Below are 25980 nucleotides of genomic sequence, written 5' to 3' on the forward strand. Positions count from 1 at the left end.
TATCTTTCAGGATACATCGGGGGCTTATCTACAGCATTACAGAATGCTGTAGATAAGCCCCTGATGCCGGTGGCCGCAGCTTATATGCGAAAAATGAGGTGACAGATTCCCTTTAATGTGTTCGATTTCTTATACTTAATGGGTAATACCATGGAGTGCTAACACTTATTTGGCAGAGTAGGGCATACACATTTTTTCACCGCATTTGCAACAGCATCAGGGGACAAGGCACTGTCCTATCCCCAAAGTGGTGGCCATAATACTGTAGAACTCCATTATGTTATATGAGGTGAGCTGAATTATATTCTATGGGGAGGGCTGCATTATACCCTATGAGGGGGATGCATTATATTCTATTGGTAGGGCTGCATTATAGCCTATGAGGGGGCTGCATTATATTCTTTTGGGGGATGCATTATACCCTATGAGGTGGGCTGCATTATATTTTATGTGGGGGCTACATTATATTCTATGAGGTGGGCTGAATTATATTCTATAAAGGGCTACATTATATTCTATGGGGGAGAGTTGTATTATATTCTATAGGGGGCTACATTATATTCTATGGGGGAGGGCTGTATTATACTATATGAGGGGGCTGCATTATATTTTGTGGGGGCTATATTATTTCCTATGAGGTGGGTTGCATTATACTCTATGAGGGAATTACATAACCTATGAGGGGGCTACCCCAACCCCTGCTATATCATTAAGACGTGTACTACCTTATATTATACCCTGATATTAGCGTGTTTTACGGCACAATTGGTGGTCTTGTATATATTTGTATGTAGCTACATAGTGGGCCCCAAGAATGATTTTCTCTGGTGGGCCCAAAGTGCTCCAGTCTGACGCTGTTTACAGATACTGAGGTAATAAACTGACCAAATACTGAACGTGTGAACGTGGTGAAAACCTACATTTCTGCAGTGCTTTTATCCTACTGTAGATTGCTGAGTGCTCTCTGACAGGATTCAGTTCTGCTCTGCGCCAGCTGACCTCTCCCCACTGTCCTCAGTGCTGCATGCAGTAGTCACGTGCTTTAGCAAACACAAGTTCATTTGAGGTAAATCAGCTCCTCAAACAGTAGAGTAAGCACTACAGAGAGATGCCTGTAGGTGGCAGTGTAGCACACAGCAATGTGGTCTGCTCTCTGTGTGACCTGGAGCCTACAATCCACACTGACCAGCGGCACGCAGAACACAGCAGTGGTAACATGGCGCTGTGTGCTGCAAACGCTACGCTGGTGTCGTCTGCTCGGTTCCTGCACCGTGTCCTGAAGGCTCCGCAGCCCCGCACAGCCGCACTGTTTTACTGGTAAAGGTTTTTGTGCTTGCTCGTGTTAACCCTTCATATGCTCATGTCGCTGCACAGATGCTTTATGAAAAATGTTTAGAATTGAGAGTCCTCAGTGGTTGATACCTTTTAATGGCTAACTGAAAAGATGGTAACAAATTGCAAGCTTTCGAGACTACACAGGTCTCTTCATCAGGCATAGACTAATACAAATTCTGAAGAAACACATATTTATGCACAACATAGCACAGAAAAAAAATTAAAAATGGATAAGACAGGTGGCATGAAGCAGAATTACCATGAGTGATAAACAGTTATGTCCATAAATGTTGGGCCAGTTCTTAGATAAGGAATGTTTTATTGTCCTCTGATTGGGGTCTGGTTCTGTTGTGATGACCCCTCATAGTCTGAGGGGCAAGTTCCTTAGTTGATGTAAAAAGACATAAATCCGTGCGACACATTCATTCCACCACTAAGACAGTCAAGATCCCAGGTACTTTCAGCTGCGTCACTTCTAATGTGGTGTACTTAATTATTTGTACTAAATGTCCAACTGGGGGTCTGTATGTGGGGGAAACAGGGCAAAAGCTTAGAACAAGAATGAATTCTCATCGCCACACAATAAGAGAAAAAAGAATGGATCTACCTGTGGCAATACATTTTTGTCTCCCCGATCATAACATTATGGACATGAAATTAATTGTGTTAAAAGGTAGCTTCTAATCTAAGAGAGACAGAAGAGTGAGGGAATATAAACTGATGACGACCTTTGACACTCTCACTGCAGGAATGAATGTGTCACATGGATTTATGTCTTTTTACATCAACTAAGGAACGTGCCCCTCAGACTATGAGGGGTCATCACAACAGAACCAGACCCCAATCAGAGGACAATAAAACATTCCTTATCTAAGAACTGGCCCAATATTTATGGACATAACTGTTTATCACTCATGGTAATTCTGCTTCATGCCACCTGTCTTATCCATTTTTTTTTTCTGTGCTATGTTGTGCATAAATATGTGTTTCTTCAGAATTTGTATTAGTCTATGCCTGATGAAGAGACCTGTGTAGTCTCGAAAGCTTGCAATTTGTTACCATCTTTTCAGTTAGCCATTAAAAGGTATCAACCACTGGGGACTCTCAATTCTAAACATTTTCCTATCTACTGGCTAACACGGTACCAAGATATATATCTTTCCTGTATCAGATGCTTTATGGAAACTAGTGACGTTCCTGGCAAGCTTGTGAGGAGTCATGTGACCAGTGCCCTATATACTGAGGTGTCCTGTGATCAGGGCTACCACTAGGAGTTTCGGGGTCCCATACTAGCAAAATTTTCGGGACCCCCTTGAGTCTCCGCAAAAGCTCCTACCCAGCCCTGCCTCCACCCCTCTATCTGTCCACAGTCCCACCACCCTCTCTTGGAAAAACTCAATTTCTGCACCATGTCCTCACCGATCACTCATTTACAGTTCCCATCACCAGATCACATACAAAGCCACAAGCTTTTGTTTTGACCAAAAGATTTTTTAATCTGCCACCATGACAAAGTAGACTCTTTAAGCCCTACTCTACTCTATCCTTTTAATCATTTGTTAAAATATCCAATACAATTTATGTATATTTTTATTTATTTTTCAATGTTTAAAATGACCAATAATATCACAATAATACCACATACAAGGGACAAATACCACCACACCATGACCAGACAACATATTACCATCACAGTGACCGAACAATACCACATACAAGGAAGAAATACCACCACACCATGACCAGATGACAAATTAACACCACAGTTACCGAATAATACCACATACAAGGACTAAATACCACCGCACCATGACCAGATCACATATTGCCTCCACATAGTGACCAAATACTACAATACTGATATTTAATAAAAAATAAACACAATACTAATATTATCATAGGTGCCATTATACACAGGAAATATTTATTTAGTATGCAGTGTCCATGTACAGGTAATACAGTGATCACCAGTGACATTATATACTGGAGCTCTGTATATAGTGTGTCATGTACAGGTAATACAGTGATCACCAGTGACATTATATACAGGAGCTCTGTTTATAGTGTACAGGTAATACAGCGTTCACTAGTGACATTACATACAGGAGCTCTGTATATAGTGTATAGGGTACAGGCAATACAGTGATCACAAGTGACGTTATATACAGGAGCTCTGTATATATTCTCAGTTTACAGGTAATACAGTGATCACCAGTGACATTATATACACAAGCTCTGTATATACTGTATAATGTACAGGTAATACAGTGATCACCAGTGACATTATATACAGGAGCTCTGTATATATTGTACAGGTAATACAGTGCTCACCAGTGACATTATATACAGGAGCTCTGTATATAGTGTTGTCATGGTTTGTTTGGCAGGTTTGGCTGGGACCTCAGGGGTTAAGACTTTTCAGCCTCTCTCTGGCTGTGTTAGGGCTTTATATGACCTCAGCTGGGCTCTGGTCTTTGTCAGTTATACTTCTGCCCTCGGCTGAGTAGTTTGACCCTTGTGTGCTTGTGCCTTGTGCCTGCTCTTGTGTGTTATCCTGTTACTGACCTGGTTTTGGCCCCTCTTTTTGCTGTTGTCTATTGATTCTGTACTGCTCATTCGTTTTGCCTGGTTTCTGACTTCTGCTCTGCTCTGACTACTCGTTCTGCCTGTCCCCCTGGTACTTTTGCTGCCCTCTCTGGTTTCTGACACTTGGCCTGTATTTGATTCCTCTTTTGTACCTCGCTCCTGTACCTCGCTGACCTCTCGGTTTTGACCTCGGCTCTCCTGACCTTCTCTTGTTCTGTTGGTACCCGCCGTCCTCCGCTGTCTTCTCTGGGAGCACTGCGGCTTTCTCCACCAAGGTTTCACTCCCTGCAGTCACGTGCTGCAGGTCCTGCACGTCAGCGGTTGCGTTCCATCCCGGTAAGCTTTCCATGCGCTGCATTGCCTCACTCATCCAGGACATAGCGGAACACGTGTACTGAGTTAGCCTTACCAGTCACGGTGTTCCTTACATTGTAACTGACCATCACAGTCTTCTGGCGCTGGGGGCAGTATAGACCCCCATGCAAACCTTTTCTGAGCAGGTGAAGCACCTGACTCAGATGATGCAGAAATTGACTATGGAGCAACAAGCTCTTGCTCAGACTCAGCAACTGGTATCTGATGCGGTGCAAGGAGCCCTGTCGTCGGGGGTTCAGAGGGCAGGGGATAGAGATGTTACTCTAATTCCTCCTGAACCTCCAGTTAAGTTGCCGGATACATTTGCTGGGGACAAAGTGAAATTTAGAGCCTTTAAAGGGGGCTGTAAGTTTTTTTTTTTGCTAAGACCCCGCTCTTCTGGGGATGAAAGTCAGAGGGTGGGGGTCATAATCTCTTTATTAAGGGGAGCCCCGCAGGCTTGGGCTTTTTCTCTTCCTTCCACAGCCCCAGAGAGAATGTCTGTGAATGCATTTTTTGCAGGCCTTGGGCATATCTACGATAAACCTGATCGTGTGCGGCTGGCTGAGGACATGGTGATGAGTGTTTGTCAGGGAAAGCACTCGGCCAAGTGGTTCTGTACTGAGTTTAGATGCTGGACTGCTGAGGTTTCCTGGGATGATGCTGCCCTTTGGGGCTTGTTCCGAAGGGGCCTCTCTGAATGCCTGAAAGATGCCTTGGCCCTTCATTCTCCACCTGACTGTCACGATCCATGCTTGGATCTGTGGCAGATCTGGTTTCCCTCTGATTTTTTTCCTTTCTGGCCATTTGGGTTTAATGCAGTTTTCCACCCGGTGGCCGCTGGTGTTATTTCATTGCATTGCTGCTGGGTCAGCTGATGTTGGTGGTGACCACTCCCACCATCCTTCATAAGGTCACCTGATGCACCAGCTGACTGTTGGTTATACAGGTCCTTCTGGAGATCAACCATGCAGGTGGAAGGAGTGTTCTGAGTGCAGTGGTTCTTCTGCTGAATATTCGTACCTGGTGCATTACTCTGCTGTACTGTACATTGCAGCAGAGAAAGCTAAGTGTTGTTTGCTTATATCGTGTTTGTCTTTACTTTCCTTTTGTGTTTATTAGTGCAGCGGTGGGACCAGTGCTCTCACTCGCCATTTCCCTACCCAGGGATAGGTGCAGGGCGAGTGAGGGCTAAGGTATCCAGCTCGGCGACAGGTTGAAAGAACCTGTATAGGGACATCAGGAAGATTAGGGCACATCCTTAGGAGAGTGCAGGAGGTGTCCATTTTCCTCATTCCCTATCGCTGGGCCCACTGTTGTTAAAGTTTTCCCTTATGAGTCTCGCCCCTTTGTGACCGACCACCCATTGGGTTGTGTCATGCTTGGACACTCACTTCGTGACACTGACTCTCTGGAGGATGCCAAGACCCAGGCTGTCCACAAGAACTGTAGGTTGCGGGCGAGAGGGGTGATGCAATTAGAAACCTCATTGTTCCCCAGTAGGAGTGAAGATATGTCCTCATCTGAGGCTATGGAGTTGGGTGCTGTCACCCTCAAGGAGAAAGAGAGGAGACGCCATCTTGAGAAGCAGCTGTGCTTTTATTGTGGAGAGTCTGGACACTGGAGGAAGGACTGTCCCTCCTGCCCTTCATCGATCAAAGTGTCGGGAAACGACTAGGTCTGGATAGTTTTTGAGGAGACTATCCAGACCCTCAGGTACACTTTTCCTCATTTTCTAAAGTTTTTCTGCAAGTGGAACTTCTGGTGGACGACTGTCCTTTTTCGACAGCTTTTGTTGACTGCAGTTTGTCCATCAACTTCATCGACTCTCGGTTGCTTTCTCAATGCAAGATAGGGACAGTCAGGCTTAAGCCTCCAATTAAAGTGGTGGCTATTGACTCTTCTCCCCTCACCAAGGAAGGGATTCTCTGTGTTGGACATTTTTTCACTCAAGGTGGGCTCTCTTCATGTTGAAAAAATAGGTTGTTTTGTCTTGGAAAATCTGCCTGCTGGGTTGGTGTTGGGGATGCCTTGGTTGCAACGTCACAACCCCAATCATTTGGGAGACCGGAGAAATTGTTCAATGGGGGCCTAACTGTTTCAATCAATGTTATAAATCTGCATTTTTTTCTGAACCTGTCAGATCTGTCTCTATGTCGTCTGTCGGTCTGGAGGGTATTCCGGAGTACCTGAAGGACTTCAAGAACATGTTCTCTGAAAGCGAGGCTGAGGTTTTACCGCCACATAAACCCTTTGATTGTGCCATTGAATTGGTTCCTGGGGCTAAGTTGCCTAAAGCCCGTTTGTTCAATTTGTCCAGTCCTGAGCGTTTGGCCATGAAGGAGTATATTGCAGAAAGACTCCGCAAGGGGGCATATACGTCCTTCCATCTCTCCTGTGGCTGCTGGATTCTTTTTCGTTAAAAAGAAAGATGGCAGCCTACATCCCTGCCTCGACTTTCCAGAACTAAACAATATAAACTTGAAAAATACATACCCTCTTCCCCTTATCCCAGATCTATGTAATCAATTGTCTGGGGCTAAATGGTTCTCCAAACTTGATCTCGGGGGAGCCTGTAGTCTGATAAGGGTTCGAGAGGGGGACGAGTGGAAAATGGCCTTCCTCACATCTGATGGTCTCTTTGAAAACCTGGTTATGCTGGTTGGTCTTACTAATGCTCCCACCATATTTCAGAATTTCATTAATGTAGTGTTTGCTGATCTTATAGGACGTTTTGTTGTTTTCTATCTTGATGACATTTTGGTGTATTCCCCAGTCATACTCATTTGCAGCATTTACTAATTGTTCTCCAAAGGCTCAGGAAAAATCAGTTGTTTGCTAAATTGGAGAAATGTTCGTTTTTCATACAGGAACTGTCTTTTTTTGGTCTGATTGTGTCCTGTGAGGGGTTTCGTATGGATCCTAAAAAGGTACAGGCTATTGCTGACTGGTTTCAAACCCAGGATCTTAAGGGACTCCAGCGCTTCTTAGGGTTTGCCAATTATCGTTAATTTATTAAGGGGTTTTCACAAGTGGTTAAACTGCTTACTGATCTTATACGTGAGGGCGCGGATGTAAAAAATTGGTCTGAATCTGCCAAAAATTCCTTCTTGACTCTGAAAAAATGTTTCATGTCCGCTCCGATTTTGGTGCAGCCAGACTCGTCTAAACCTTTTATTGTGGAGGTGGATGCCTCTGAGGTGGGGGTAGGAGCAGTGTTGTCTCAGGGACCTGCCACTTTGACCAATCTCAAGCCATGTGCCTTCTTTTCCAGGAATTTCTCTTCAGCCGAAAGAAATTACAATGTGAGCAATAGAGAACTTCTTGCGGTCAAATTGGCATTTGAAGAATGGAGGCACTTTTTGGAAAGGGCTGCTCATCCTATCACTGTTATTACAGATCATAAAAATTTTGCCTATATTGAGTCTGCTAAAAGATTGACTCCCAGACAGGCCAGTTGGTCCCTTATTTTTTGTCGGTTTCCGTTTTCTATTACTTTCCGTCCTGGGTCCAATAGTGTTAAAGCTGATGCTTTGTCCCGAAGTTTTGATTGTCTCCCCCCGAGCCGCTGTCCTCGATTCTTCATTCTGGGGTGATGGTGACTGGGGTCTTGTCGGAAATGGAGCAGGAGATTGTGGGGGCTCAGTCTCTTACCCCTGCCTCCAAACCAGGGGGGAAATTGTTTTTCCCGGAGAAGTTTTGACTTAGGCTCCTTCAGGAGTTCCATGAGTCTAAGCTTAGTGCTCATCCTGGTATTTCGGCCACACAGGAGGCGGTGGCAATAATTTTTTGGTAGCCCTCACTGGGTACGGATATCAAAAGATTTGTAGCTGTGTGTGGGGTTTGTTCCCGTTCTAAGAGCTCCCATTGCCGGCCGGGGAACTGGTGCCTCTCCCAGTTCCTGATAGACCAAGGACTCACCTGTCCATGGACTTTATCACCAAACTGCCTCTTTCCAGGGGTAATACTGTGATATGGGTGGTGGTGGACAGGTTTTCTAAACAAGCCCATTTTGTACCTTTACCTGCTCTACCTTCAGCTGAAACTTTAAGTTGTTTGTGTTACATGTGCTGCACTTGCATGGGGTACCCGTGAAAGTGGTGTCTGACAGAGGTGTGCAGTTTGTGGCCAAGTTTTGGAGGGCATTCTGTAAGAAACTGGGTCTTTCTTTGTCTTTCACGTCAGCTTAACGTCCTGAGAGTAATGGTCAGACAGAACGCACCAATCAGTCCCTGGAACAGATTCTTAGGTGTATGGCCTCTGTTAGGCAGGATGACTGGTCTGATGCATTACCTTTGGCGGAGTTTGTCTTTAACAGTCGTGTGAGTAGGTCCACTAGTATATCCCCATTTCTGGTCAACTATGGGTTTAGCCCACATTTTGGGCAGTTTTCATGCCTGGATTCTGGTTGCCCTGGGGCAGAGGGGACGGTTCAGCAGTTAAAAAATCTCTGGGTTGAGGTCCGTCATAATATCTCCAAGGCTCAGGGGAGGTATAAGTTCTTCGCTGACAAGAGATTTCCACACGGAATATCAACCTTTAGCTTCCGTCTTCCAAGTTAGGTCCTAAGTTTATTGGGCCATATGAAATTGTGGAGGAGGTCAATCTGGTAGCATATAGGTTACGTCTCCCAGACTCTTTTAAGATTGCTAATGTATTTCATAAATCTCTTCTGAAACCCTTGGGGGCGGTTGAGGAGGACTCTGGGTCAGCTCCTTCTCCAGTACTGGTTGAGGGTCATAGTCATATGGAGTATGAGGTTGGACACATTGTGATTCTCATCTGGTACGTCGCTCCTTGCAGTATCTGGTTCATTGGAAGGGGTATGATCCAGAGGATCAGTCATGGGTTCCTGCCCACTCCGTACACACTGATAGTTTGGTTCAGGTTTCTCATACCAGACACCCTGAGAAGCCTGGGGGTCCAGTGGCCCCCCGTTTGAGAGAGGAGTACTGTCATGGTTTGTTTGGCTGGGACCTCAGGGGTTAAGACTTTTCAGCCTCTCTCTGGCTGTGTTAGGGCTTTATATGGCCTCAGCTGGGCTCTGGTCTTTGTCAGTTATACTTCTGCCCTCGGCTGAGTAGTTTGACCCTTGTGTCCTTGTGCCTGCTCTTGTGTGTTATCATGTTACTGACCCGGTTCTGTCCCGTTTTTGCTGTTGTCTATTGATTCTGTACTGCTCATTCGTTTTGCCTGGTTTCTGACTTCTGCTCTGTTCTAACTACTCGTTCTGCCTGTCCCCCTGGTACTTTTGCCGCCCTCTCCTGTTTCTGACACTTGGCTTGTATTTGATTCCTCTTTTGTACCTCGCTGACCTCTCGGTTTTGACCTCGGCTCTCCTGACCTTCTCTTGTTCTGTCAGTGCCCGCCATCCTCCGCTGTCTTCTCCAGGAGTGCTGTGGCTTGCTCCACCCCAGTTTCACCCCCGGATGGTGCACCACCACATTATGGGTGTCAGGTCCGAGCATTCCTACATGAACAGTTTCCTGGAAAGTGGATTGGTCGTTGTGGGCCAGTTGAATGGCCACCAAGGTCTCCCGATCTGACCCCCTTAGACTTTTATCTTTGGGGTCATCTGAAGGCAATTGTCTATGCTGTGAAGATACGAGATGTGCAGCATCTGAAACAACGGATACTGGAAGCCTGTGCTAGCATTTCTTCTGCGGTGTTGCTATCAGTGAGTCAAGAGTGGGAGAAGAGGGTTGCATTGACAATCCATCACAATGGGCAGCACTTTGAGCACATTTTATAAGTGGTCATAAACTTGTAAATAACTCATGACAGAATAAAGTTAGGTTAAAACCAAGCACACCATTGTTTTTCTTGTGAAATTTTCAATAAGTTTGATGTGTCACATGACCCTCTTCCCATTGAAAAAAAGAAAGTTGGATCCAAAATGGCCAACTTTAAAATGGCCGTCATGGTCACCACCCATCTTGAAAAGTTTTCCCCCTCCCATATACTAATGTGCCACAAACAGGAAGTTGATATCACCAACCATTCCCATTTTATTTAGATTTATCCATATAAGTGGCCCACCCTGTATATTCTCAGTGTACAGGTAATACAGTGATCACTGGTGACTTTGTGCACAGGAGCTCTGTATACAGTGTCAGTGTTAGGCTATGTGCACACAGTGCAGATTATTTGCGGTTTTTTAGCGTTTTTGCGCTATAAAAACGCTATAAAACCGCAAATAATCTGCATACATTAAGCATCCTATCATTTTTAATGAAATCCGCACTTTCTGTGCACATGATGTGCGTTTTTCCGCATGAAAAACGCATTGCAGTAAAAAACCGGACATGCTCATTAATTTTGCGTTTTTTTCGCGGTTTTCCCACTGTCTAATGCATTGGGAAATGTTTGGGAAAAACCGCGTCAAAAACGCGTCAAAAACGCGTCAAAACCGCGTCAAAAACGCGCAAAAAAACGCATGCGGTTTTTATGTGGAAATCTGGCAGAAATGTCCGGATTTTCACAGGAATTTTCTGCATCAATTCCTGAACGTGTGTATGGGGCCTAAAGGTAAAAAAAATATTTAGAATTGAGAGTCCTCAGTGGTTGATACCTTTTAATGGCTAACTGAAAAGAATGGAGGATAGTAGAAAGGTAATAAAGTGATCACTGGTGACATTGTACACGGGACCTCTGTATATAGGATACAGTGTATAGTGTCAGTGTACAGGTAACACACTGACTCACCAGTGACGTCTCTAGGTGAAGTCTTTCATCTTCACTTTTCATCTTCATCCATAACAGGCCGGTCCGACTTCTTCCAGCCAGGGCTTGTCTCTTCAGGAAATAACACAGTTGTCTAGAGCACCGCTTGCAGAGCACATTACTTAATTTTTTCCCAACTTTTACACTACAATACATGAAGAAAAAAAGGTGACATAGTGTTGCTCTGCACAGTAACAGCCCCCCCCCCCCCCATTGAAAACAGTATCCTCAAAAAATAAAATGCATGATTGCAATAATAATATCCCTTAATTAGCCCCTAGGGTAATAATATTCCCCATCCTGGCCCCCTTGTGTCTCCATCCTACCTCATGATCCTGCACCATCTGTCTCCATCCTGCTTCATGATCCTGCCCCATCCATCTCCATAATGCCACATGGTCCTGCCCCATCTGTCTTCATCCTGCCCTATTTTCCTGCCCCATCTATCTCAATCCTGTCCCATCTGTCTCCATCCTGCTCCACGTTCCTGCCTCATCTGTCTCCATCCTGTCCCATCTGTCTCCATCCTGCCCCATGTTCCTGCCCCATCTGTCTCCATCCTGCCCCATGATCCAGCACCATCTGTCTCCATCCTGCCCCATATTCCTGCCCCATCTGTTTCCATCCTGCCCCAAGTCTCCATCCTGCCCATGATCCTGCACCATCTGTCTCTATCCTGCCCCATGTCTCCATCTTGCACCATGTGTCTCCATCCTGCACCATGTCACATGGTGCAGAATTATGAGGCAGGAAGGATACAGATGGGGCACAATGGAGACTCACGGTCCATGTGTCTCCATCCTGCTGCCCAAACATATTGCGGCTTGCCGCTTTCAATAAAAATTTAAAAATTAAAAAAAAACACTTTCTCCTTACCTGGCCGCTCTCCAGTGGCGGCATCCACCCCAGGTATTTCAAGCGCCTACTCATCGGACCCAGGTTCAGTTACTGCACTGGCAGAATCCTGCCGCTGGGGCCCGGTGAGCAGAAGAGACGGGGCCTGCTGTGGGCCCCCTCTGCTCATCGGGCCCCATACGCCAGTCAGGCCTGTAATGCCCTGATGGTGGCCCTGACCACATTTATGGCCATTTTCATAGTTACCCACTACCGTGCACTCCCGGTGGTAACATAAAAAAAGTCCATTCAAGTTTCCACAAGTTTATCTGAAGCTGCTGTCAATTGTGGCGGTGTCATGTAAGAGGTTATGGTGGGCTGAGATGGCAGCCAGGGGTAGTGCTTACTGAAGGTGCCCGTGTTACTGCAGGTGATTGGCAGTCTTCCATTACACTGCGGTGTTACAGTATGGGCACCTGTACAACTGTAGACTAAATAGAAATAGTAAAAAAAAAAATAAATATAAAAACCCTCACCTTTTAATATAATAACTGAAATTTCCTCCTTTTCCCAAAGTTATTTCTCTGTGATTGATTGTCTGAACTTGTACAATATTAAAGTATTTCTCCCAGATGGTGAACATCAAAACAAGAAAAAAATGTTTGAGTCAGTTATTATTGTTCCGTCATATTGATGCCCTGTTGACCTGCTTAGGTTGGCATGGGTTTTCTACTGATATCAGCTTTAGTCCAGGGTCCGAGTTTTATCCAGAAAACCCAAAGGATTTCAGCCCTATTAAATTACACTAATCTGTGCGTTATTTGATTTTTACTCAGACAGCAGGCATAATAAGTTAGTCTGAACAAGCCCTTAGGAAGATAGACCTCACCCCCATTTTGGCTCTCTAAGGCTAGTTTCACACTAGCGTTTGGAGGAGCTGCAGAGGGCTGCGGACTTCCTCCATGAAGCCCCGCCCTCGGCCGCTAGCCCCACCTACTTCTGCATGCGGCCTGCATGCGGCCAGCGTACCTATCTTTAACATTAGGTACGCAGGTCGTGCTGCTATATGCAGATGCTTCCGTATGCGTCGTTTTGACCATGCAGAGAAAAAAAATTGCTACAAGCTGCGTTCTACGCTGGTCGCCACATCGTCAAAACGACGCATGCGGAAGCATCCGCATACAGCGGCACGACCTGCGTACCTAATGTTAAAGATAGGTACACAGGCTGCATGCAGGCCGCATGCAGAAGTAGGCGGAGCTAGCGGCGGAGGTGCGGCCGAGGGCGGGGCTTCACGGAGCAAGTCCGCAGCCGTCCGCAACGCTAATGTGAAACCGGCCTAAGGGTATGTGCACACGTGGCGGATTAAATTGCGGATTTTTCCACGCCGGTTCTGCAAAATTACTGCGGATTTACTGCAGATTTAGGCTATGTGCCCACGATCAGGATTTTTTTGATGGTTTTCCGCTGCAAAAACGCTTAAACGCTTACATTAAGCATTCCATCATTTTAATGCATTCCGCCATCACACTAGCAGTATTTGGTCTGTATTTTACATCAATATTTGTAAGCCAAAACCAGGAGTGGAACAAATAGAGGAAGCGTATATGGCCGGCGTCACACTCAGCGTAGGGAAATACGATCCATATTTTACGGCCGTAATACGTAGTAATTTTCACAAAACACTGTTTAGTATTCAATGCGAGGATGTGATTTTTATGGACAAATGTATCCGTGTGTCATCCGTATGGCTTCCGTACGACTTTTTTTTTGCGCAGGCGTGCAAAATGGACAAATCATGGATCCATCGGCTAAAATATTCCTAAAAACATATACCGTATATACTTGAGTATAAGCCGAGATTTTCAGCCCACTTTTTTGGGCTGAAATTGCCCCTCTCGGCTTATACTCGAGTCATACCCGGGGGTCGGCAGGGGAGGGGGAGCGGGGGCTGTCTAAAAATACTCACCTAGTCCAGGCGCGGTCCCTGCAGGTCCCTGTCTTCCCCGGCGCCGGCAGCAGCAGCTTCAGCTTCTTCCTGTACTCAGCGGTCACATGGTCCCGCTGATTACAGTAAATGAATATGCGGCTCCACCTCCCATAGGGACCGCTGAGTACAGGATGAAGCGCTGCGGCGTCGGGGAAGCAGGATCTACACAGCGGCAGGACCAGGTGAGTATACGGGGAGGGGAGCGCTGCGCTGCGCGATAGTCACCTGCTCCTCGTTCCGGGCACCGATCTGTCTCCAGCACTGACGCTGAGGTCAGAGGCACGGTGACGTGGTCAGTGACCACCACGGGGATATGAACACACACACAAAATGCGCCACACACTATCACGTGCTCGACCACATATACCACCCTCAGCGCACATTTCACCACACATACACCAACCTCGCCACATAAAAGTCGAACCACAAAAGTCGCCGCCCAAAACTCGCCACGCGCAAAACTCTCCACATGCAAAACTCGCCACACGTGCAAAACTCACCTCATGGAAAACTCGCCACACACAAAACTTGCACACACAGAAAAATTGCCACATGCACAAAAGTTGCAACACATGCAAAATTTGCCTCACACAAAACTTGCACATACTCAAAAGGCACCACACATAAAACTCGCCATGCGCAAAACTTGCTGCACACAACTTGCTACACTAACCTGTCACATGCAACTCGACACACAAACAGTTGCTACACGCCTGTCGCCACACAAAACTCATCTCACAAAAGTCGCTACATGCATGTCGCCACACGCAACTCAACACACACAACTTGACACACGAAACTCGCCCTAAAACACACACAAGTCTGGTATTATCCTTCAAAAATAAAAATCTGATTAATAAGCAGACAAACTACAAGAGCAACAAATGTACCATATAGGAATCCGGCAGCTGTCAGTCACATGACCAGTCTATTATGTGTATGTGTGAGCTAATATATACTGCCAGGGGGTGGGCTTACTGTTGGCTGGGGATTTATCAGGCTGCCAATTTAGCTTACAAATACTGAGGTAAAAATACTGACCAAATAACGTGTGAACGAGGGCCAATACAGGAGGAGATGACATACAGATATATACTATATACAGGAGGAGATGACACACAGGTATATACTATTTACAGGGGAGATGACACACAGGTATATACTATATACAGGAGGAGATGACACACAGATATATACTATATACAGGAGAGATGACACACAGGTATATACTATATAGAGGAGGAGATGACATACAGGTACATACTACATACAGGAGGAGATGACATACAGGTATATACTATATACAGGAGGAGATTACCTACAGGTATATACTATATACAGGAGGAGATGACATACAGGTATATACTATATACAGGAGGAGATGACACACAGGTATATACTATATACAGGAGCAGATTACCTACAGGTATATAGTATATACAGGAGGAGATGACATACAGGTATATGCTATGTATAGGAGGAGATGACATACAGGTATATACTATATACAGGAGGAGATGACACACAGATATATATTATATATAGGTGAGATGACACACAGGTATATACTATATACAGGAGGAGATTACATACAGGTATATACTATATACAGGAGGAGATGACACACAGATATATACTATATATAGGTGAGATGACACACAGGTATATACTATATACAGGAGGAGATTACATACAGGTATATACTATATACAGGAGCAGATTACCCACAGGTATATAGTATATACAGGAGGAGATGACATACAGGTATATGCTATGTATAGGAGGAGATGACATACAGGTATATACTATATACAGGAGGAGATGACACAGATATATACTATATATAGGTGAGATGACACACAGGTATCTATATATATAATTGTCTAAGGGTTTTTCTGTCTGTCTGTCTGTCCCGTTTATTCATTCGCTGATTGGTCGAGGCCGCCTGGGCCTCGACCAATCAGCAATGGGCATAGCATGGCGACGATGATGTCATAATGGCAATCCCGCGTCTCTGATTGGTCGAGGCACAGTATCGACGTAGATGTCATAATGGTTGCCATGGCGACGATGATGTCAAAAAGGTTGCCTCAACCAATCAGCGACGGGCACAGTCGGAATCATCATTGTCCATATACTACGGGGACATGCATATTCTAGAATACCCGATGCGTTAGAATCGGGCCACAATCTAGTATACTATATACAGGAGGAGATTACATACAGGTATATACTATATATAGGAGGAGATGACATACAGGTATATACTATATACAGGGGAGATGACACACAGCAGGTATATACTATATACAGGGGAGATGACATACAGGTATATACTATATACAGGAGATGACATACAGGTGTATACTATATATAAGGGAGATGACAAACATGTATATACAGAGGTGAAAATGAGAGGTGTGAGTGCAAAATGAGAGGAGTGAGGGAAAATAGTGGAGTGATCGGAAAATGACAGATGTGAGGTCGAAATGACAAGTGTTAGGGGGGAATGAGAGGAGTGAGCGGGAAAATAAGAGGAGTGAGGGGGAAAATGAGAGGTGTGAGGGAGAAAATGAGAGATGTGAGGGGGAAAATGAAAGATGTGATGGGGAAAATGAGAGGCGTGATGGGAAAATAAGAGAAGTGAGGTGCTATAACTATCCACAGATATTTACTATGCCCAGGCAACGCCGGGCTCTTCAGCTAGTATATATATATATATATATATTTATATTTAATTCAGCGCAAGATAGCATAAAAGCCGGTAATTCAATTGCCGGCTTTTGCTATCTCCTTCCCAAACCCGACAGGATATGAGACATGGTTTACATACAGTAAACCATCTCATATCCCTTTTTTTATTACATATTCCTCTTTACTAATGTAACAAGTGTCTGTGTGTAAAATTTTGAAGCTCTAGCTATTAAATTAAAGGGTTAAATCCCGGAAAAAATTGGCGTGGGCTCCCGCGCAATTTTCTCCGCCAGAGTGGGAAAGCCAGTGACTGAGGGCAGATATTAATAGCCTAGGGAGGTACCATGGTTATGGGACCCCCCGTGGCTAAAAACATCTGCCCCCAGCCACCCCAGAAAAGGCACATCTGGAAGATGCGCCTATTCTGGCACTTAGCCTCTCTCTTCTCACTCCCGTGTAGCGGTGGGATATGAGGTAATGAAGGGTTAATGTCACCTTGCTATTGTAAGGTGACATTAAGCCAGGTTAATAATGGAGAGGGGTCAATTATGACACCTATCCATTATTAATCCAATAGTATGAAATGGTTAATAAAACACAGGGAAAGCAAGGGGGGTAGCCAGCTCACCAGTAATCACCGCAGGTGCACGGAACTCCGCTGCGGACAGACGTAATGTTCATCAGAAGAAAACAAAAATTTGAGTTCCAGCTCCTAAAACAATTCGTTTATTGAATCCAAGTTAAAATCCAAATGTCCATGGTGTACACACTCCCACCGATAAGTGCCTTGGTCACAGAGCTTATACGGCAACGCGTTTCGATCAGAGTGATCTTTATCAAAGCCATACCTTGATCTGGTTGTGTTCCTCTATATGGGGAAACTCCGCCAAGCAGAGCATTTGTATATATCACATGACAATTTACAAGGTCCTATTTTAAAACCAATATATAAACATGTAAGGAAACTTAAAATATTTATCTCACAGTCAACAATAATGTAACATAGTTTCTATTCTTTTATTTAGTCCTATTGGGGCACGAGTATTTAGTTGGAAAATCCAATATGCTTCTCGTGTGAGAAGCCGGCGTCTAATATCGCCGCCACGAGGAGATGCACTGACTCGTTCTATTCCCTGGACCTGGAAATACGTAGTACTGCGTGAGTGGTGCATAACAAAATATTTCGATGCTGCCGATATACTTCTATTTCCATTAAGTACATTACCTATATCATATAGGTGTTCTCTAATGCGAGTTTTTAATTTTCTAGTTGTACAACCCACATATGATAAATTGCACTTTGTACATTTAATTTTGTACACTACATTAGATGAATTGCAGTTAATGAACTGCTTTATATCAAATTTAATTGTTTCATCCGAGTTTTGAAAATTTTTATCGACAGCTGCAAATTTACATGTACTGCAATTAGTCGTACCACATCTAAAGAACCCTGAGCAGCTCAACCAGGTTTTTGTTGATTTAGTCCTATCAGGGCGAAACATATTGGGAGCTATCTTGCTGCCAATTGTCGGAGCCCTTCTAGATACCACATTAATACCAGAATTCAGTATATTGTATAACTGTTGATCTTCATATAAAATGGGCAAATACCTATACAGGTCCTTCTCAAAAAATTAGCATATAGTGTTAAATTTCATTATTTACCATAATGTAATGATTACAATTAAACTTTCATATATTATAGATTCATTATCCACCAACTGAAATTTGTCAGGTCTTTTATTGTTTTAATACTGATGATTTTGGCCTACAACTCCTGAAAACCCCAAAAACCTGTCTCAATAAATTAGCATATTTCACCCGTCCAATCAAATAAAAGTGTTTTTTAATAACAAACAAAAAAACCATCAAATAATAATGTTCAGTTATGCACTCAATACTTGGTCGGGAATCCTTTGGCAGAAATGACTGCTTCAATGCGGCGTGGCATGGAGGCAATCAGCCTGTGACACTGCTGAGATGTTATGGAGGCCCAGGATGCTTCAATAGCGGCCTTAAGCTCATCCAGAGTGTTGGGTCTTGCGTCTCTCAACTTTCTCTTCACAATATCCCACAGATTCTCTATGGGGTTCAGGTCAGGAGAGTTGGCAGGCCAATTGAGCACAGTAATACCATGGTCAGTAAACCATTTACCAGTGGTTTTGGCACTGTGAGCAGGTGCCAGGTCGTGCTGAAAAATGAAATCTTCATCTCCATAAAGCATTTCAGCCGATGGAGGCATGAAGTGCTCCAAAATCTCCTGATAGCTAGCTGCATTGACCCTGCCCTTGATGAAACACAGTGGACCAACACCAGCAGCTGACATGGCACCCCACACCATCACTGACTGTGGGTACTTGACACTGGACTTCAGGCATTTTGGCATTTCCTTCTCCCCAGTCTTCCTCCAGACTCTGGCACCTTGATTTCCGAATGACATGCAAAATTTGCTTTCATCAGAAAAAAGTACTTGGGACCACTTAGCAACAGTCCAGTGCTGCTTCTCTGTAGCCCAGGTCAGGCGCTTCTGCCGCTGTTTATGGTTCAAAAGTGGCTTTACCTGGGGAATGCGGCACCTGTAGCCCATTTCCTGCACACGCCTGTGCACGGTGGCTCTGGATGTTTCCACACCAGACTCAGTCCACTGCTTCCTCAGGTTCCCCAAGGTCTGGAATCGGTCCTTCTCCACAATCTTCCTCAGGGTCCAGTCACCTCTTCTCGTTGTACAGCGTTTTCTGCCACATTGTTTCCTTCCAACAGACTTACCATTGAGGTGCCTTGATACAGCACTCTGGGAACAGCCTATTTGTTGAGAAATTTCTTTCTGGGTCTTACCCTCTTGCTTGAGGGTGTCAATGATGGCCTTCTTGACATCTGTCAGGTCGCTAGTCTTACCCATGATGGGGGTTTTGAGTAATGAACCAGGCAGGGAGTTTTTAAAAGCCTCAGGTATCTTTTGCATGTGTTTAGAGTTAATTAGTTGATTCAGAAGATTAGGGTAATAGGTCGTTTAGAGAACCTTTTCTTGATATGCTAATTTATTGAGACAGGTTTTTTGGGTTTTCAGGAGTTCTATGCCAAAATCATCAGTATTAAAACAATAAAAGACCTGACAAATTTCAGTTGGTGGATAATGAATCTATAATATATGAAAGTTTAATTGTAATCATTACATTATGGTAAATAATGAAATTTAACACTATATGCTAATTTTTTGAGAAGGACCTGTAGATGATGTCTTTAATTTTAGCAAATTGTGGGCTATATTGGAAACATATATATGGCTTTTTATCCATTTCCAAATTATTATTTTTATTTTTATAAGATGTAACTAGCTCTTTGCGATCTCTTTCATTTACAATTCTTATTGCCCGATTAATTGTCCATTGTGGGTATTTGCGACATTTTAATTTATTTGCTATTTGGTTAAATTCACCCTCTAAATCTCCCTCCATACTACAGTTTCGTTTGATTCTGGTGAACTCGCCCACCGGGATTGATTTAATTGTATGCTTGCTGTGGCTACTAAGTGCATGTAGCACAGTATTACCTCTCACTGGTTTGTGGTGTGTTTTAGTAATAATATTCTGATTTTTCTGTCCCGTTAATTCCAAATCCAGAAAGGAGATACTTACATTCTCCAACCTATATGTAAATCTGATGTTATATTCATTATGATTGAGGTATTCCATGAAGTGTGGTATGGCAGGCACATCCCCCTCCCATATTAAGAGGGTATCATCTATGTATCTGCCATACCACACCACATGTTCAAGGTATGGATTAGTGACAGAAAACACATACTCCATCTCCCAAAAGGCCATCACCAAATTTTCATGCGAGGGTGAGTATTTAGCACCCATGGCGACTCCCGCCTGTTGTACATAAAACTGGCCATCAAATGTAAAGAAATTACTTGTCAACAGAAAATGTATAACCATTAATAGATACTCAATTAGATCCATAGAATAATTGCTAAACCTTATGAGATGTGTTGTGAACTCTGTTTCCGGGCTCCCTCCTGTGGTCATGAGAGGTACTGTGTGAGTTCTCTCTTTGGGCTCCTCCTGGTGGCTCTTTTTGTTATTTTGCAGGTTTCTGGCAGGATCAGCTGTCTCGTCATCTGCTAGTTAGGTTTCCTATTTAATCCACCTGGTCCTTCATTCCTTGCCTGTTGTCGTTGTATTCAGTGCTATTCTGATTGCTCCTGTCTACATCCGTTATCAGTCTCTCCAAGAGAATCTAAGTTCTGTTTGCTTATTTTTGCTCATCTGTGTTCAAGATGTTTCCTAGTATATGATGAGTTTTTGTCCAGCTTGCTAATATGTGATTTCCCTGCTTGCTGGTGCTCTGGGGTGCTGAGTTGCTCCCCCCACATCGTTAGTTGGTGTGGGGGTTCTCGCATTCTCTGCGTGGATATTTTTGCATAGGGTTTTTTACTGACCACACAGATCCCTTGCTATTTTCTGCTATCTAGCGTTAGCGGGCCTCATTTGCTTAACCTGTTTCATCTCTGCGTTTGTCTTTTCCTCTTAACTCACCGTTATTATTTGTGGGGGGCTTCTATATCTCTGGGGGATTTCTCTGAGGCAAGTGAGGTCTTTACTTTCTCTTTAGGGGTAGTCAGTTTCTCAGGCCGTGAAGAGACGTCTAGGATTTCAGGAAACGTTCCACGGCTGCCTATAGTGTGTGCGGTTAGGATCAGGTTTGCGGTTAGTCCAGTTACCACATCCCCAGAGCTCGTCCTATTATTTTCTACTTAGCTGGTTAGATTTGTGATCCTAAGCCACTAGGATCATAACAGTGCAACAGGCCAAAAGTGTTAAATGCATCGCAAAAGTGGGATAAGAGAAATCCTGAGTTCAATTTTTTTTTTTCTGCTCTGCAGTCTGTCCTGCTTATCTCCTCCCCTTAATCTCTGGGTGGCTTTGAGTTCTGCTGCAGACATGGATATTCAGAGTCTGACTTCTAGTGTGGATCATCTTGCTGCAAGGGTGCAAAGCATTCAGGATTTTGTTGTTCACAGTCCTATGTCTGAGCAAAAAGTACCTATTCCTGAGTTTTTTTCTGGAGATAGATCTAGGTTTCTGAATTTTAAGAATAATTGTAAATTATTTCTTTCTTTGAGACCTCGTTCCTCTGGTGATTCCGCTCAGCAAGTTAGAATTGTTATCTCTCTATTACGCAGCGACCCTCAAGATTGGGCCTTCTCCCTGGCGCCAGGAGATCCTGCATTGCTGAATGTGGATGCGTTTTTTCTGGCGCTTGGATTGCTTTATGAGGAACCTAATCTGGAGAACCAGGCAGAAAAGGCCTTGCTGGCTCTCTCTCAGGGTCAGGATGAAGCTGAGGTGTATTGTCAAAAATTTCGGAAATGGTCGGTGCTTACTCAATGGAATGAGTGTGCCCTGGCTGCAAATTTCAGAGAAGGTCTTTCTGAAGCCATTAAGAATGTTATGGTGGGGTTCCCCACGCCTGCGAGTCTGAATGAGTCAATGGCTTTGGCCATTCAGATTGATCGGCGTTTGCGGGAGCGCAAACCTGCGCACCATCTGGCTGTGTTTTCTGAACAGAAATCTGAGTCTATGCAATGTGATAGGATTCTGACCAGAATTGAACGGCAAAATCATAGACGTCAGAATGGGTTGTGCTTTTACTGTGGTGATTCAGCTCATGTTATCTCAGCATGCTCTAAGCGCACAAAAAACTTTGCTAGATCTGTCACCATTGGTACTGTACAGTCTAAATTCATTTTGTCTGTTATTTTGATTTGCTCTCTGTCATCCTACTCAGTTATGGCTTTTGTAGATTCAGGTGCCGCCCTGAATCTGATGGATTTGTCATTTGCCAAGCGCTGTGGTTTTATCCTTGAGCCATTACAGTTCCCTATTCCATTGAAGGGAATTGATGCTACACCATTGGCCAAGAATAAACCTCAATACTGGACTCAAGTGACCATGTGTATGACTCCTGCACATCAGGAGGTGATTCGCTTTCTTGTGTTATATAATTTGCATGACATTGTCGTATTGGGTCTGCCATGGTTGCAGGCTCATAATCCAGTCCTGGATTGGAAAGCTATGTCTGTGTTGAGTTGGGGTTGCCAGGGAATTCATGGCGATGCTCCCTTGGTATCAATTGCTTCCTCTACTCCTTCTGAAGTCCCTGAGTTTTTGTCGGACTACCAGGACGTATTTGATGAGCCCAAATCCAGTGCCCTACCTCCTCATAGGGATTGTGATTGTGCTATAAATTTGATTCCTGGTAGTAAGTTCCCTAAGGGACGACTGTTTAATTTGTCTGTACCAGAGCATGCCGCTATGCGGAGCTATGTAAAGGAGTCTTTAGAGAAGGGACATATTCGCCCCTCCTCGTCCCCTCTTGGTGCGGGATTCTTTTTTGTGGCCAAGAAGGATGGTTCGTTGAGACCCTGTATAGATTATCGCCTTCTAAATAAAATCACGGTCAAATTCCAGTATCCCTTGCCATTGTTGTCTGATCTGTTTGCTCGGATTAGGGGGTCTAGTTGGTTCACCAAGATAGATCTTCGCGGTGCGTATAATCTTGTGCGTATAAAACAGGGCGATGAATGGAAAACAGCATTTAATACGCCCGAAGGCCATTTTGAGTACTTGGTGATGCCTTTTGGACTTTCTAATGCCCCTTCTGTGTTTCAGTCCTTCATGCACGATATCTTCCGATAATATCTGGATAAATGTATGATTGTGTATCTGGATGATATTTTGGTATTTTCAGATTATTGGGAATCCCATGTGAAGCAGGTCAGGATGGTATTTCAGGTCCTGCGTGCCAATGCCTTGTTTGTGAAGGGTTCCAAATGTCTCTTCAGAGTCCAGAAGGTTTCCTTTTTGGGCTTTATTTTTTCTCCTTCTTCTATTGAGATGGACCCAGTCAAGGTCCAGGATATTCATGATTGGACTCAACCTACATCGGTTAAGAGTCTTCAGAAGTTCTTGGGTTTTGCTAATTTTTACCGTCGCTTCATTGCTAATTTTTCTGGTGTGGTTAAACCTTTGACGGATTTGACCAAGAAGGGTTCTGACGTGACTAATTGGTCTCCTGCGGCCGTTGAGGCCTTTCAGGAGCTGAAGCGCCGGTTTTCTTCGGCTCCAGTTTTTTTTTTAAACCAATAAATTTTTATTGAAAGATTGTATATCAAACAACATTTCAAAAAGAAACATCAGGAGGGGGAGAGGAGTAAGGGAGGGGGAGAGAACAAGGAAAGGAGGGCAACAAAAACCCCAGTACATAATACAATAGGACCATAATGTAGACAAAGCAAAACACATAAAATCCACAATAATAGAGTCAGTCATGACGAGCGACAATAGTAGACGCGAGGCCTTGCATAAAACTTTAAACTTTAAATGAAAAACAAAATTTTAAATTAAAATGCTAGATGAGGGCAAGTGCCGACTGAGATATGTGTGTGGAGGAGATCCATGGGTCCCACCACGAAAGAACCCTGGACCTCCGCGATAGATCCTGCGCCATAATCACCTCATAACAGAAATGCAGTTCAATTTTCGCAATCAACTCGGCTCTGGAGGGGAGGGCCGGGGACTTCCAGTACTTTGCAATACATTGTCTGGCGGCCACAAGAACATTAGAGATTACGGGCCGGAGAGAGGAGGGGAGGTCGATGAGAGAAATACCCAGAACCGCAAGCTGCCCACTCAGCAGAAGGGGGAGACACGTCAGCTCAGTAATCAGTGCCTCCACCTCACGCCAAAAAGCCCGAACCCGCGGACATGACCACCAGACATGGGAAGCCGACCCCACAGCTCCACAACCCTTCCAACAGAGGGGGGAGGAAGATGGGGAGAACCTCGCCAGACGGGACGGAGTAATATACCAATGTAATTGTATCTTTTTTACCTGTTCCAAGTGGCCAATGCATGAAGAGAACTTAGCGGGATGTATCATTGCAAACCGCCAGTCCTCCAAGGAAGCCTCAAAACCCAACGAGGACTCCCAGGAGGTCATGAATTGAAATTTGTCAGCAACGCCACAGGATAGGAGGGCTTTGTAAATAATGGAAATGCCATGGGACAGTATAGTGGAAGGTCTAAAAAATCTATGGACCAAGTCCTCTGTCAAAGGCGGGGGGGCCCCGAATGAGGGACGAGACTTGAGGAAACTACGGAGTTGGAAGTATTGAAAAAAGTCAGAGGCGGTCAGGGAGAACCTCCCCGAAAGCACCTCAAATGACAGAAGGCCATCTGAGCCGAATAGGTCCGCCACCCGAAGCACCCCGCGCCTCCTCCAAGAGGAGAGAGATATGTGTCCAATGGCATATTCCAGAGCCCTTAGAGAGACATGATCATGCATGAACCCCAGTAGAGAGGGAATGAGCAGCGACCACAGTTTTGTAGCAGTCCTGACAGAGCGGAGACACCTGCCCACAAGGGGAATCCGGAGAAACTGGAGTTCCAAGAGCAATTTTAACGAATTTTGGGGGGCAAAGTGAGATTCGATAAGAAACCAGGGTAGACGTGAACCCCCTTCCCACCATATTTTAAGGGGCTCAAGGATCGCCGCTTTATAATAAGATTGAACCGCCGGGACACCCAGACCTCCCATTGAGTACGGTAAACACATAATCCGACGCTTGACCCTATGCGGTTTCTTGTTCCAAACGAACCTATCAATCAGCGATTGGAAAGCAGAGATAAATTTCGAGGGAACAAAAAGGGGAAGGCAACGGAAGAGGTACATAATTTTAGGTAGAAATAACATTTTCGCAGTTTGAATACGAGCCATCCATGATAGAGTCGCACTCGATAACTGATCCATACCTCTTCTGACCTCTGTAAGGGTTTCCTCACAGTTCGCACGGACTATGTTGTCTAACCTAGTTATCTTGATGCCCAAGTATGTGAATCCCAGGGGGGCCCAAATGAACGCATATTTCGATTGAATCTGGACCTGAAGGGAGGTTGGAAGAAACAAAGGGAAAATAGTGGATTTTGTCAAATTAAGCTTATAATACGAAACCGCTGAAAATTCAGTTAGAATAGAAGTAATGGCGTTCAACGAGGTTAGGGGTGAAGTGCAAGTTAATACTACATCGTCGGCATAAAGACCGATTTTATGTTCCGACCCCCCCACCACAATTCCCTTTATATCCGACGACTGTCTAACTCTCGCGGCCAGGGGTTCCATAACCAAAGCGAAGATAATCGGTGAAAGGGGGCAGCCCTGACGCGTACCATTACGAATAGGGAACGTCCGAGAGCTAAAACCCGCCGAGCGAACCGACGCACAGGGGTTGGAGTACAACGCCATAACAGCTCTAACAATCTGTCCAGTAAGCCCAAATTTCCCCAAAGTGAGTTCAATATAGTCCCAGTGTACCCTGTCGAACGCTTTTTCAGCATCAAGTGACAGGAATACACTGGGAATGCCCCCCTCCCCCACCACATCCAAAAGGTCTATCA

General features: G+C 44.6%; 1 protein-coding gene across 1 annotated transcript in view; it reads left to right on the top strand.

Annotated features, from left to right (window-relative positions):
- Window positions 1–1170: 1170 nt before the first annotated feature.
- The window catches only part of BPHL (biphenyl hydrolase like), a 173747-nt gene continuing 148937 nt past the window's right edge, over window positions 1171–25980 (top strand). Inside the window, exon 1 of the mRNA XM_077267644.1 lies at window positions 1171–1317. Coding sequence (XP_077123759.1) covers window positions 1217–1317 — 101 coding nt within the window. The 5' untranslated portion in view covers window positions 1171–1216. The remainder of the gene's footprint in view (window positions 1318–25980) is intronic.

The sequence above is a fragment of the Ranitomeya variabilis genome, chromosome 6 (assembly GCF_051348905.1).
Source record: "Ranitomeya variabilis isolate aRanVar5 chromosome 6, aRanVar5.hap1, whole genome shotgun sequence".
NCBI lineage: Eukaryota > Metazoa > Chordata > Amphibia > Anura > Dendrobatidae > Ranitomeya > Ranitomeya variabilis.